The sequence below is a fragment of the Rattus norvegicus genome, chromosome 12 (assembly GCF_036323735.1).
Source record: "Rattus norvegicus strain BN/NHsdMcwi chromosome 12, GRCr8, whole genome shotgun sequence".
NCBI classification, from domain to species: domain Eukaryota; kingdom Metazoa; phylum Chordata; class Mammalia; order Rodentia; family Muridae; genus Rattus; species Rattus norvegicus.
In genome coordinates this window covers 48300739-48314797 of record NC_086030.1, presented here as the reverse complement: position 1 = coordinate 48314797, position 14059 = coordinate 48300739, and the positions used below count along the sequence as shown (strand labels likewise).

At 51.4% G+C, this 14059-nt stretch overlaps 1 protein-coding gene across 5 annotated transcripts in view; it reads right to left on the bottom strand.

The window, feature by feature from the left end:
* The window catches only part of Ssh1 (slingshot protein phosphatase 1), a 62057-nt gene that overhangs the window by 29015 nt on the left and 18983 nt on the right, over positions 1–14059 (bottom strand). For 3 of the 5 annotated variants that reach the window (NM_001427479.1, XM_063271403.1, XM_039090197.2), the window contains 3 exon segments: positions 3259–3380; positions 3791–3855; positions 7970–8073. In NM_001427479.1, the coding sequence (NP_001414408.1) occupies positions 3259–3380; positions 3791–3855; positions 7970–8073 (291 nt within the window). 5 annotated transcript variants of the gene reach the window in all.

The following is a 14059-nucleotide window of genomic DNA, read 5'->3' as shown; positions in this document are numbered from 1 at the left end:
GGAAGGGAGCAGGCTCTAAGTCCCTAGGGTCAAGAACAGAGAAGCTAGCTGAACCTGAGCAGGAGACACAGGCTCCTGAAAGCCCACTTCTGCACGTTTGAAAAAAAAAAAAAAGGTGGGCAGAGGGTAGTATACACAGTTACCGTGCTCAAAGAGTACCTGAACCAAAAGCAAACGTTAACTTCAGATGAGCCCCGACACCTAAGGAGATGCCTGTAGTCACCATAGCTTCAATATAGACTTTCAATCTGGTCCTTGTGTGTTCTCTCCCTGAGAACTCAGGGAGGGGGAGCCTGATGCTCCAGGGTCCTGAAAGCCAGCTCTGTCCTGATCCACCCCTCCCTGATGACACGCCCACTGGGGGAACACGCCCATCTCTCAATCATCCTATTTTTCTTAAAATTTAATTGTTCACTTATCGTATATGTATAGATATTTTTGTCTGTACTCCAGAAGATGGCATTGTATCCCACGGGGACAACAGTTATAGGCCGTTGTGAGCAGTCATGCGCTGGGAATTGAACTCAGGGCCTCCGGACAAGCAGCCATTGCTCTAACCTACAGCTACACTGTAGAGCCAGACTGTGGCTCTAGCTCAAGGCCTCAACAGGGAGACAGTAGCCTGAGAGTAGAACTCGCAGCAGAGGCGAGATGACCACAGGGAGAGAGGGACCCATGAGACCCAAAGCTAGAGTGCGGAGGGGTGGCAAGGAAAAACAAGACATATCAAAATGGGCGGGAAGGAGGGCGGAAGCCCATACAGCTCAGCTGGAAGCAAGATTCTGGGCACAAATAAACAGTGTGTAATGACCTTGGACCATACCAGCACAGGTCGAATCTCTAGTTACCCCCAACACGTGAGCGGGCTAACAGGTGCACACTGGAAAAGCCCCCAAACGAACAAGCAAGGGACGCCCAGGAGAACAGCAAACACCAGGAGAGACACAGGGTGTTCCCAGGCACTGTCGACTCCACTCACAAGAAGCCATTCTTGGACTCTGCCCCTGTGCCACAGAACAGGGCATCACAGTGGCAGCCAGGTTTCAGTAGTGAGAACTCCCTGGGGAGAGCCAGGACACTGGCCCCTGGAATTCTAGCCGTTCCTCCCTTCCCTGGTTGGACATGATCTTGGGAGATGCTGGAGTCTACACGAGCCAACACTGACAATAAGGTGACTCCATGACACAGCCAGGACGCACGGAGTAACAGAACCGTGCTCTGCAACAGCGGTGACCAGAGGGGACCTGACTCCTAAGAAGTTTCTTAAGTGAGGATCAAAAAGAGGGTACAGGGTACAGAAGACAGGCTATTCAGGACTAGAATAGGTTACCCAAACCATCTCCGTGTGATGAGAAAAATTCAGTCCTTGGAAGATTACTACAGAGCTGGGCCATCATCTGAAAAACTGTTAATTGACACAGAAAACATTAGTAACGCCTTAGCCTGGGCATGGAGGCACGTGCCTGTAGACACACTACTCGAGAAGCTGAAGCAGGGGGATCTCGAGTTATGCGCATGCGCACGCACATGCGTCGTACTTACGCATGCGCTTCGAAAAGACGGCCCCTCCCACGTCTGTGAGTGCCCCCCCCCCACCTCCTGGTGGTGCTTCAACAGCACAGCTCCCTCCCGCAGGGCATCAGCCCTTCTGTGTACACCAGAACTCGACTACTTTCCCAGCACATAAAGCCACTGTCGCAGCTCCTCCGGCTCCTTGTGACAGCGCAACTTTTCTCACGATGCCAGGGGGCAGGGGAAGAGAGTCATTAAATGGACCCATCCCCCCCCCCCACTCGATTGCATTCACATCTATCATCCAAGTCTTGGTCACCAGCCTATGACACAGCAGCTTAGTCACAAGGAGACTCAGCTGCGGTCATGTGATCTCCGGGACTCTCGTCTTACCATAGACTCCGCCTCCAACACCTGCGCCCCGAGTGTGACCTCACTGTGCTTCCTACTGGACCTTAAAACCTACCTTGGCACCACCCACTTGCTTGTACTATCACAGAAGCCTGGCTCCTGTCAACTGCTAAGCCTTTTGCCTCCCTGGCGGTGACACAATCCTCTGTGCTAAATTGAACCTGTACTGTGGCATCTCTGCGGACTTGGGGGCCAGTCTGTGGCCTCCTACACGGGTCCATGGAAAACCCATCCACATACTGAGTAGGGTGATGAGTGGAGAATGGAGAGAGTCCGCTCTGAGGGACCTAGGGTTTGCAACAACCTCCCACACTCAGTTCACTTCATGCCTTGCTAGGGTTGCAATGGAATTTACTTGACCTCCAGGCTTGGGGAACTGCAAGCCTAAAAGCTTCAAAAACAAACAGCAGGGCCCAGTGGTAGTGATGGCCTCGGTGGTGTCTCACACCTTTAATCCCAGCACTTGGGAGGCAGAGGCAGGTAAATCTCTGTGTGCAGCCTGGTCTATGAGTGGGTTCCAGGACAACCAGGGTTACACAGAGAAGCTCTATCTTGAAAGAAAGAAAAAAAATCAAACAAAAATTCCCCAAACAGGCACTCCACGGAAGTCAACCACCGGAGCATTCCAGCTACAACCTCCTCCTACATGCGCTGTGTGCCGAGGGGGGTGGGGGTGGGGGGGCGTCCTCCCAGCTAACTCTAGCATGTCCTTCAGTGTCCACCGTTGGATCGCACCCTTCAGGAGACATTCCTGGACAGGATGCCTTCACAACCGTGAGGGATCCCTCAAATCTGTTCATGGCTAGTAGCTGGCTCCCCAGATCTGCGCCATTCGAGGAGGTGGTATATTTACGAGCTGAGGCCTGGCGGAAAGATGGTGTCAGGTCCCACCCTCAGAAGGGGTGAATGCTGGCTAAGCCTAGCTCCCACTGCAGCTGGCTTCCTGTTCCGCCATGTGATCTCTCTTGCACATGCCCCCACCACCGTGATGTCATCCACGTGGCCAGAGAGAGGCCTCACATTAGATTTGCAGGCTCTGAAGCAGCGGGCCAAATAAACGTCTTTCCTTTATAAACTACCCAAGTATTATGTTGTTATGACAACAGAACGCAGTCACATGCTTCCTCTTCCGAAACTCTGAGCGCCATGCACTCTCCAGCTGGCTCTCAGCGGCAGGAAACTAAGGGCTGGGTAGGCATGCCCCTATCCCCAGAGACTTGACGCTTCCCCAGTCCCCACCCCCTCTTCTGTAGGGACTCACTGCAGGACACCAGGAAAACCTCTGGCCAACAGTGACCCATCTGCTCTGATGGGAACTCCATCCCTGAGACTCACCTCTCCTTACTGGAAAAGTCAACTCCCAGCAAGATGTTCTCCTCGGTGTCCTGGCGCCCGCTGGTGTACACCACAACCATGTAGCGGACACGGTCAGTCCAGACGCTCTCTAGGCGCACGGCCTGCAAACAGAAAAGGGAGGGCACCTCTTTACTCTCTTCCCTTCCCCCACCCCCCAATCCAAGACCAAGGGCTTTAGTTCTTGACCCCCACCCAGAAATCAGGGAAGAAATGAAGGCTGGGTGCTTGTGAGGAGGAAGGAGCGGAGGGTGTGCGTGCCTGATGCCTTGGGGACAGCAAACTGCTTGCAGCTGGGGCACAGGAGGAAATGTTCAGGCTACATTCAGGTTTAGCAGAGATGTCGTGGAGAGCGGACACATCTCTTCTGGCCCTTTTGGGGAGCTTGGCATAGAACCCAGGGTGTCCGGCATCCCAGTGATGTGTCTACCACCAAGCAGTGCTCTGGTGCCCTGGCTTTGGTCATCCCCATAGAGAGAGAAGGTCCCCGCCTCACTCAATACCACGCCCTCACCAGTTTGATTCTGTCTTCACAGCGCAGGAGGTTGATCATCACTTGCAGGTGCTGAGGCAGGTCACCTGTGGGACCGACAGGGCGAGAAGGTTTAAGTGGCTACTCACTTACTTCCCTAGAAAAGCCCAACCGAACCAACGCCGCCACCATGGAAGGTTGATTACAGCAGCCTGGGCCATACAGCGGTACTCTCAACAAAGACTTTGGGAAACACCGGCATGAGGAATGTGTTATCTACTATCATACCGGAGCAAACAGTCCTTGGCAAGGCGGGGAGTCAGAAACTACAGTCGTGGCTGCAGGGAGGCACGTGCCACGGGCTGGAGAGGAGAAGGACATTTGTCCTCTTCAAACTCTTGGTTGGGCATTTTCCACACGAGCCAGATGTTAACCCCTGCACCTGGGGAGTGTATGTGGGGAAATCTATCCGACCACAGACGAAAGCTCTGTGCTGGGCGTCCAGAGAAAGCATTTGAGGAAAAAACAATCTCTTCACCTCTTTTCACAAGAAGGAAATTATTAATGTCTTCTCTTTTTTTTCCCCTTCATTGCTAAGTAAAAATATAGTAATCTAAAGGAGCAATCCTCCTGCCTCGGCCTCCTGGGATCTAGGAGTGTGGGTGCATACCACCATTCCCAGCCAGAAAGTATTGGGTTTTTTTTTTTTTTAACACTTTAAAAAGAATGTATACATGTGTGTGGTGAGAGCATGCGTTTATGTGTAGTTGCCTGCAGAGTCCAGAAGAGGATGTTGAATCCCCTGAAACTGGAGTTACAGGAAGTTGTGTGTTGTCCAACAAAGATACTGAAAACTGAACTTGGGTCCTCTGTAAAAGCAATGTGCACTCTGAACCGTTGAGCTCTCTTTCCAGACCTGTTCCATTTCCTTCTTTTGAATAGTTTATACAGCCCAGCCTGGCTTCAAACTCACAACTCTCTTAGGGTGGAGTTTGAACTTGTCTGGGAGGCACCCCTGGGACTGCGTCTGAAGAATATGAAGGGCCAGGGAGCAAGCTCCCTGGAGGGTGGTAGGGTATTTCAGTGGGTCTCTAGCTGCTGGGGTACAGTGTTACCATAAAGCAGGATGTAGGACCTCAGGCCTGCTTCTCCACACCCGAGGCCTGCGTGTCCTCTGAGGAAAGGCTCGCTGTGAAGATGCTCACCAGCAGGAAGGTGTGCCTAATAGCTCAATAAAACGACCCTTTTCAACAGTGTGCAGCGCTCAAAGGAACCCAATGATCCTTTTTATTTTGTTTGGATTCCCCTACAGAGAGCTGAAAGAATGGCTTCTCCCTGCGACACTTGCCTAGTAATATGTGTAAGGCCTCGGTTTCCATGCCCAGCACTGCAAAAAGAAAACGGAGACAAAGTAACAACCAGACCCTGAAACACCCTCTACACGCTTGCTGGGAACCCTGGAAGGACAGCGCTGCTTACAGAAGCAAATGCCCTAAAACACCACAACTACCTTGACTGTTGCAAAAGCGCGTTGTCCTTTTAAGGCATGGAGGTGTCACACTGCCCCTCTAGTCAGGATGGGACAGCTCATGTTAAGTGTTCTTCCCACAGTAAATAAGACGGGCAAAACACAGACAAAAGAGCCGCAGAACACTCCTTCACAGCCTCCTTTGCTGCTGCCACCTGTCAGATTGCTCAGGAGATAGTATAAGGAATTCCCTGCTCTGCCTCGAGGCCCTACCTCATCTCCAATGCCATGGGGCCACACAGCCATCAAGGGATAGTTCTCTCTTTGCCTGGGTCCTCCCAACATCCACTCCAAGTCACAGAGATGAAAGTGATCCCATTCCCCATGCCTGATAAATGTCTAAACGAGAGAAGTGGTCTGCACATAAATAAACTGCACATATCCCAGCCTGACATCCCTGTATTGATCAGAGGCCAGAAGGCTGGCATGCGGGGTGGGGGTGGGGGAGGCAGGGAGGTAGTTCCAGGGGTGTCCCTGGACTGACTGGACTGGCTAAACCTGACCCAATCCCACAGAATTAACCTCTGGCCTCTCTCCACAGTGGCAAGGGAGGCAATAGGAAAAGGGAACACAGTGAAGTCTTTGGGGGTCATCTCAGGTCAGCTGGTTGGACCATTTTCCTGGCTGTGTGTATTCAAGAGAAACACAGACCAGCCTTCCCAGGGTCCAAAACAAAGTAGCTTCTTTGCACTTGCAGGCCAAACTCACTCACCTTAGGGACACATTTCACACTTGATAGGACACCAGCAGATGTGGAAATGACGGCTGCTTAGCTTATCACACTGAAGTCTCATACACCACCCACCGGAGAGGCTGGCGCATGATGTGTGCATGTGTGTATGTGTGTACCTGTCTGTAGAGGCCAGAGGACAACCTTGGTTCACCAAGGGCCTTTCACCTTTTGTCCAAGATCGGATCTCTCACTGGCCTAGGTTAGCTGGCCAGCCAGTTCTCAAGATCCATCTCCACCACAGGGTTACAAACGTGCATCTGGCCTTTTCAGCGTGGGCCCTTGGGATCTGAACTCAGGTTCTACTTTTGAAGGAAACACTTTATCAACTGTGTTCTCCCTTTTGTTTTAATTTTGTTGCATTGCTTTTAGAAGTTGGTCTGTGGCCCCGGGCTGCCCTTGAACTCATAGGTTTCCAGTCCCAGATTTGTAGGGCTAGGATTACAGGTGTGGGCCACCATGCCTGGCCACATGCATAATTACTAATTTCCATATTATCCGAGGCATTGGATGCCTACTGGTAACATTAGGAAACAGGCTCAGACGTCACAGAACCAGGTTTACTGAAGTCAGGTCTGGCAAGCTCCAAAGCAAGGTGGTTTTGTTTGTTTGTTTTGTTTTGTTTTTTCTTTTTTTTCAGAGCTGGGGACCGAACCCAGGGCCTTGCGCTCGCTAGGCAAGTGCTCTACCACTGAGCTAAATCCCCAACCCCTATTTGTTTTTTTAAACAGAATGTTTTCACTAAGTAACATCAGTATCCTGAAATATATACTATGTAGCCTAGGCTGGCCTTGAACATATGACACTCCTGCTTCCACCCCACACCCTAGTGTTGGGCTCACAGACTACCAGCCTGCTCCAGGTCAAACACTGTTTCCATACACAGCCATGCCTCCTTGTGCAAGATGAGGGCTTTCTTAGATGACACGGACCTAAATCTTGGTTGGCAGGATCAGTATGTGAGAGCACAGGCAAGGCTCTGGCGCTTGCTACAAACTATAAGGTGTGAAGTTTACCTCAGCGCTTACACCTAAGATGAAGCTGAGGAAGCAGCGGCCAAGGCGGGAAAATTCTCACAGGGTGAGGAAATGCCCAGACGCTTCCTGAATCTCACTCCAGCTCTTTTTTTTTTTTTTTTTTTTTTCCGGAGCTGGGGACCGAATCCAGGGCCTTGAGCTTGCTAGGCAAGTGCTCTACCACTGAGCTAAATCCCCAACCCCTCTCTCCAGTTCTTTTGAAAGGTAGAAGGGCCTCCCTAACACCTCCCTAACATTCAGACCCTAATAGGGGACCCCAGAAGGACCCCAGGGGCCAGCACATGTTACAGAGGGCCCCTTGTGGCCAGGCGCCTCCTGAGTTCCACTTTCAGTGTGCCTTCATTTCTGGAGTCGAGTAGCCTAAGAAGACTAGCCTTGGTACTTTTATTTTATTATTTTTCAGATTTATTTATTTATGTGAGTACACTGTAGCTGTCTTCAGACACACCAGAAGAGGGCATCAGATCCCACTACAGATGGTTGTGAGCCACCATGTGGTTGCTGGGAACTGAACTCAGGACCTCTGGAAGAGTAGTCAGTGCTTTTAACGGCTAAGCCACCACTCCAGCCCCAGCCTTAGTATTTGACAGGCATGGTTTTCAGTCCTACATTATTATTATTTATATCAACTATTCAGCTCTCTTCTGTTCTTTCCAACAGGTAGCCATTATAGGATAAAGACATCCTGTCAGATGAGCACCCGGCCGTGACATCACCCCATTGCGCTCAGGTGAGGTACCCCGAGGCTGTCTTCAAAGGGACAGCTGATAGCTGTGGTGCACGCTGGTCCATCTGTCCAAACCTCACCTAAGCTGAGATGTCCATACACTGCTTCTCTGGCCCTAAACCCAGGAACGACTTCCCACCCACTGTGGCACAGAAATGGTTCCCCTCTGTGGCACAGAAATGGTTCGTCCCATCTTCACCTGCATGCTTGTGAGGGTGCTGAAGACTCCGCTGGCCCTGCGGGCTGTTTCCCTGCTGTAGGAAGAGGGCCGCTCCTTTCACCATGAAAAAGCTCTCGCTCAAGCTGGAAAGAATAAAACCAGAGCACAGGTTAGAGCAACTTCAAGAAACACCGGCGAGGCACACGCCAGGCAGAGGGAACACTTAGGGCGGGCAAATGGCGGGCGCACGCAATGGGGCGAATGGACACGCAACAGGATAAAATGGTACCACTGCTGCTATAGTAATCAGGAGCTTACGATGCTACAGCCCCACGCCACCTCTCGTTTCAGGTGCGCTGGGCCAGGCCAATAGCTCCTTCCGGCACAGGGAGACAAGGTTCTTGGTGTAACTGAGACCCCCCCCCCCCAGCAGAAGGTGGTATGACTCACTCTGACCTTGCACTCGCTGGTCTTTGCTTCCGACCCTCCCACTCCCACCTGCTGCCTCCCAGACACTTGCAGCCTCGTCATTGCTTCCTGGTGCGGACCCTCGAAGGCATACACAGATGGCCTCCCAGGGTGTCAGCATCCTTCGGAACGCTGCCTGAGGCCTGGGGGCTGGGGGCGGAGCCATAACCGTCCTCAGTCGGGATGCCACCCACTACTCCTGTGAGCAAGTTCACCCTTACAGAATTTCTCAGCAGATGAGTTTTTGGCCCATTATTATTTTTTTTTTTGGTTCTTTTTTTTTTTTTCTTTCGGAGCTGGGGACCGAACCCAGGGCCTTGCGCTTCCTAGGTAAGCGCTCTACCACTGAGCTAAATCCCCAGCCCCTTGACCCATTATTTTTAACTAACAAAGAAATATTCAAATTTGTGTTTAGCTCATGACTGAAGGAGTCAGAATGAGGGGCAGGCCTACGACTCCCATGGCTCTCAAGGCTAGCCTGGGCAAATAGAAAGTAAAAAAAAAGGAGATTTGGGGAGAGATAGCTCAGCGGTACAGCATGTATATAGCATACAAAAGACCCTAAGATCAATTCCTAGGGTCAGACAGAGAGACACACACACAGGCAGGCAGATACATGTAGAGAGATAGGCAAATAGACACATAGATAGGCAGACAGACAGACAGACAGACAGACACAGAACAATAGGCAGATTCACACACACAGAGGTAGGCAGACAGACATGCAGACACACACAACAATAGGCAGACAGATACACACACAGAGGTAGGCAGACAGACACATACAGGCAGACAGACAGACATGCAAACACACACAACGGTAGGCAGACAGATAAACACACAGAGAGAGGTAGGCAGATAAACACTCATACAGGCAGACAGACAGACAGACACACACTCAGGCAGACAGATACAGAGAGGCAGACAGACAGACATGCAGATACACACAAAGAGACAGGCAGACAGATACACCCACAGAGGTAGGCAGACAGACACACAGACAGGCACACAGACACAAACAGACACACACACGGGCAGAGAAGGATCAAGAATGACAACCAATCACAAAAACCAAACAGCAAAAATATTCTTCCAATGCTTCACTTATAATTTGGTTAAGACTTTTTTCCCCTTTCTGGGCTGGAGAGGTAATAGTTGGGTGGCTAAGAGCCTTGGCTGCTCTTCCAGAGGACCCAGGTTCAGTTTCTGGTTCCCACACGGAGGCTCACAGCCATCTGTAACTCCAGTTCCAGATCTGGCCTCTGAGGGCACGTCATGCAATCCTTAACGCACTCGAAACACCCACGCACATAAAACTTGAAAATGAAAGCCTTAAAAACATTCTTCAGCTTCTACAGACATTCGGATTTACGAAAAGAGAAGCCTTCTCAGCTTTTAACTACTGCCAAGTACCCAAAACCCACTACAAACCCGGGAACTGATCCACAGGATCCAGCACTGGTTACAATAACCACCCGTAACTCTCTTCTTCTCGGCTTCTTAGCAGTTTCCAGATTTCCCGACACATATCAACTTTTTAAAACAGCTACTTTTGATGCTCAGAGAAACAATAAAGGTCACACTGTAACACACATTTTAGCTTGATCGGTTCCGTGAAGAGAACTGTTTAAATTCCTGATCTGTAAGATACTGCTCTCCTGAGTAAGAGGCTAACACCGATGACCCGAAAGGAAAAACATCTTAGGAAAGCCGTAATTTTTAAGAACCCTGGAATTAAGAAGATTAATTCCTGGAGAGATAATGTATTATCTACAGCTTGAAAAGGGCAAACTCATCTTTGATACCCAAAGTCAGTGACTAAACATGACAGACTTAAAATTAAAGGACCCCTCGGCGGCTTCTCAGACAACTTGGCTTCTGTGATGGTGGACTCATAGTAAAATCTGAACTTTTCCTGGCTAAGTTCTCATGGTAAGGGGCTGGAGAGATGGCTCAGCGGTTAAGAGCACTGCCTGCTCTTCCGGAGGTCCTGAGTTCAATTCCCAGCACCCACACTTAACTGTCTATAACTCCAGTTCCAGGGGATCCAACACTCTTACACAGACATACCTGCAGACAAAACACTGAAGCAGATAAAATAAAAATAAATCATAAGAGAAATGGTGGGGGAGACTCATGGTAAAATCAGACTATTCAACGGAAGGTACCAAGGCTCTACTGGACTCTCAAGCAAGGGCCTTTGAACTCTGAGAACCTGACAGTGGATCATGTGACACTCAGCCGTCACAGACCCACACAGCATTTCCTCATGATCCTCAGCACGCAAGCTGCACTTTCCCATGCCATGCAGTCACACACCTGTCCGGAGGAAGCCAGGATTACAGACCGGCAGGAATCCCTCTTCAGCCTCTCCTGGCAAGAGGCTCTCAGCTAAGGTTCGAGAGCCGGCCCAACCCTTCCCTACTCAAAATTTTAACAACAAAGCTTTCAGAAGGATTCCGATCTCAAGGACACCCATCCAGATTTCAGAGGGCTGAGACCCAGGGAGTGTAAAGCAGCCATCTGTTGACCAAAGACGCCCAGGGATAATTCTCAAGGCAGCATCAACTCCTTTTGTTCACAGTTTAAAAAATAAAAAAAAGAACTCTGACCAGAAACCAGAGCATTCTGGAAACTGCCAGACATTAGCAGTGTGACCTTTGCCTTGGAAACCAAGGGCAAAAATTCCCCTCGGTTTCCCTTGTATTTCCTTAGGAAAAAAAAGGAACATTGGTAATGAGTGGGCGGGGCTCACCCTGTGACCTGCTCTGAGGCTGACTGTTCCTCGGTCTGATAAGACCCGGAGAGAGGGGGCCTCCCCCTCCACCCAGGCTGCTCATTAGTGTACTGGTTGGTTTTGTGTGTCAACTTGACATAAGCTGGAGTTATCACAGAGAAAGGAGCCTCCCTAGAAGAAATGCCTCCATGAGAGCCAGCTGTAAGGCATTTTTCTCTATTAGTGAACAAGGGGATTGGGGGAGGCCCAACCCATAGTGGGTGGAGCCATCCCTGGGCTGGTGGTCCTGGGTTCTATAAGAAAGCAAACTGTGCAAGCCATGGGGGAAGCAAGCCAGTGAGAATCACCCTCCATGGCCTCTGCATCAGCTCCTGCCCCCAGGTTCCTGCCCTGTGTGAGTTCCTGTCCTGACCTCCTTGGGTGATGGACAGTGATTTGGAAGTGTAAGCTGGATAAGCCCCTCCCCCCCCCCCCCCCCCCCCCCCCGCTTGCTTCCTGGTCGTGATGTTTTGCTGCAGCAAGAGAAACCCTGATTATGACGATTAGTGTCCTGGAACCACCTCAGTTCCTGTCAACAGCCAGCATGCATGCTGCTGGGAACCCCACTGCTCTGGGGTCTGCGAGGTCCCTTGAGTCCTCGCAGAATACCGGTGGCCAAAATGGCCCTCAGCAGCCTGAGACCCAGATGCTGTGTGACAGACAGGAGACTTTAGAGCATGGTCAGGAATGGAATAAACACAAACAAGATGGAGGAGCACTGACTTTGAGGCCTGACTTCTAGGCTGTGTATGGCCTGAGCCACCATTGGCACACAGAGCTGTCTGAAATGGATGGGCAACACCTGGTTTTCTACACTAAGTCCCTACCAAGAAGCTCAGGACCAAGCCGTGTCCTGTGTCCTGAGCTGTGCCTCTCTCTCCCATCCCCCCCCCCCCCAGCTCTCCGTGACATTCACGTCGGTAATGGTGCATACCTTTTTTCTGAGTACCCAGGCCAAGGATGCATACCAGCCATCCATTCCAAATAGTGAGAAATCATCTTTCTGAGAGAGAGACTTTAGAGCCCTAGGAGTTACAGAAAGCATGACCCAGACAGAGGAGGCATCCTCTTTCACTGCTCTAGGGACCCTCCCCACCTCCCTGCTCCAAGCTTTTATCGCCGAAGCACAAGTACCGGAAGCACAAGCACAGCCCCCCGGAAACCTTGCAAGATCAAAGTTTCCACAAGTAGGCAAGACAAATGCAGCCCTCAATCCCCACAGCCAGGCTCTCACACAGACAAGAGAGCCCAGGGAGAGCACAGGTCCTCTGCGGCTTACGTACTAACGTGGGCTGGAAACCCCTGAGTGGCAGAGGTACCGGGTTGGCCGCAGGAAGACACAGAAGTCGGAAAGAAAGAAAAGATCCATGGCGGTGGCTGTCACATCCGTAGAAACCCCGCTGAAGCAGATGGTCCCCGAAGAGACCCCGTCAATCCACACGGCACTGGCCGGCCCAGCCAGAGGCACTGGGGCTTTCCAGGGCGGCAGAGGAGTCCCTCCTCAGACCCTGGTCCCACCCAGAGAGCAAGTGGCTCTTGTGGTACTTGTCTTCCTCTGATATTATGGCTTAAAAGGGCCCTTGTCCCAGCATCTCCTGATGAAAGGGGTCCATTCAGAGAAAGCAAAGCAGCTAAAGGTCCTCCAGTCACGGCACTCCCACGGGCTTTGCTGCAGGCTTTGGAACAAGCGAGGGGTGTGCATGAGGCACCAGCACGAAAAGCAGCTGGCCAACGGAGCAGCACACCTCAGTGCAAAGACCCCATCCCGAGTCAAAACCACAGACCGGCAAACATCCCAGGGCATGGCTTTCTTTCAAACCTCCACCCATGCCACCCAGCAGGGTCGGGGGAGGCTTACAAGGCATTTTCAAAAAGCAACTTTACAGCCTAAGAAAATGCTCAGTCACATTTATAGCCACTGGTGACCCTCAGCTGGGGACACTGCACATGAAAAGAGCCATGAGTGTTTCTGTGAGGATCTTTGAGAGGTGCAAGGTGTCCCTGCAGGTCAAGCTGCAAAGCCAAACCAAGTCTCTGACCCCAAAGGGCAGGAGATGCTGACAGCCTTCATTTACAGGTTACGCTCAGGAGCCCAGGAGGGCGAGAGACAGGAAGAAGTGGGAACCTGGGCCAGTTGCTGGCGGAGGAGCACTGAGCAGGAGCCCCCCCCCCGCCCCCCCCCCCCCAGGTCTTGTCCAGAAGCTTCTCCCAGCTCCAAGTATTCATGCAGTCCCCACTAGAGCAATAAGTGAATCACGGAGTTCTTACTCAGCTGATGTGTAAACCATTGCTCATCCAGGAACACACGCCTCACAGCTGGGACTGCCCCATACCCGTGTCAACCCCTTCTCCAGAAGAATTCACACGCTAAAAGCACAGCTACCACCTCTGCACAGCTCTGGTGACCCACCACGGTGTCACCAAGAACCCAGAGTACAGATTGTGTCCCAGTCCCTCTTCCAAGCATCCAACTGCAGAACACAAAGCAAGACCAAGGGATGGCACAGAGAAAAAACTCCAGGCTGGAAAGGCGCGACTACAGAATGCTTCCGTGTGCCCAGTTAGGTGCAATGGAAGGCGGTCAGACCTCGCCCCCAATCCCCACCCCTGAATGTGACCTTTTCTGGAGGCAGAACAGAGGGTTTAGCTGGTAACCACGCAAGTATCTTTAGCCAAATGCCTTCAAGAGTCCCGGACATGCTTGCCTACTAGAGGGGCTCAGACACTAGATGACATGGGATTGACCATGGCGACAGCGCACTGGACCTTGGTAAGTCCTGCTGCTGACAAAATGTTCTGGCAGACGGCAGACGGCAGACGGCAGACGCCTTCTGAGGCTCATCGTACCCATCCCAGAACTGTGTGGCAGACCAAGCTGATATCAT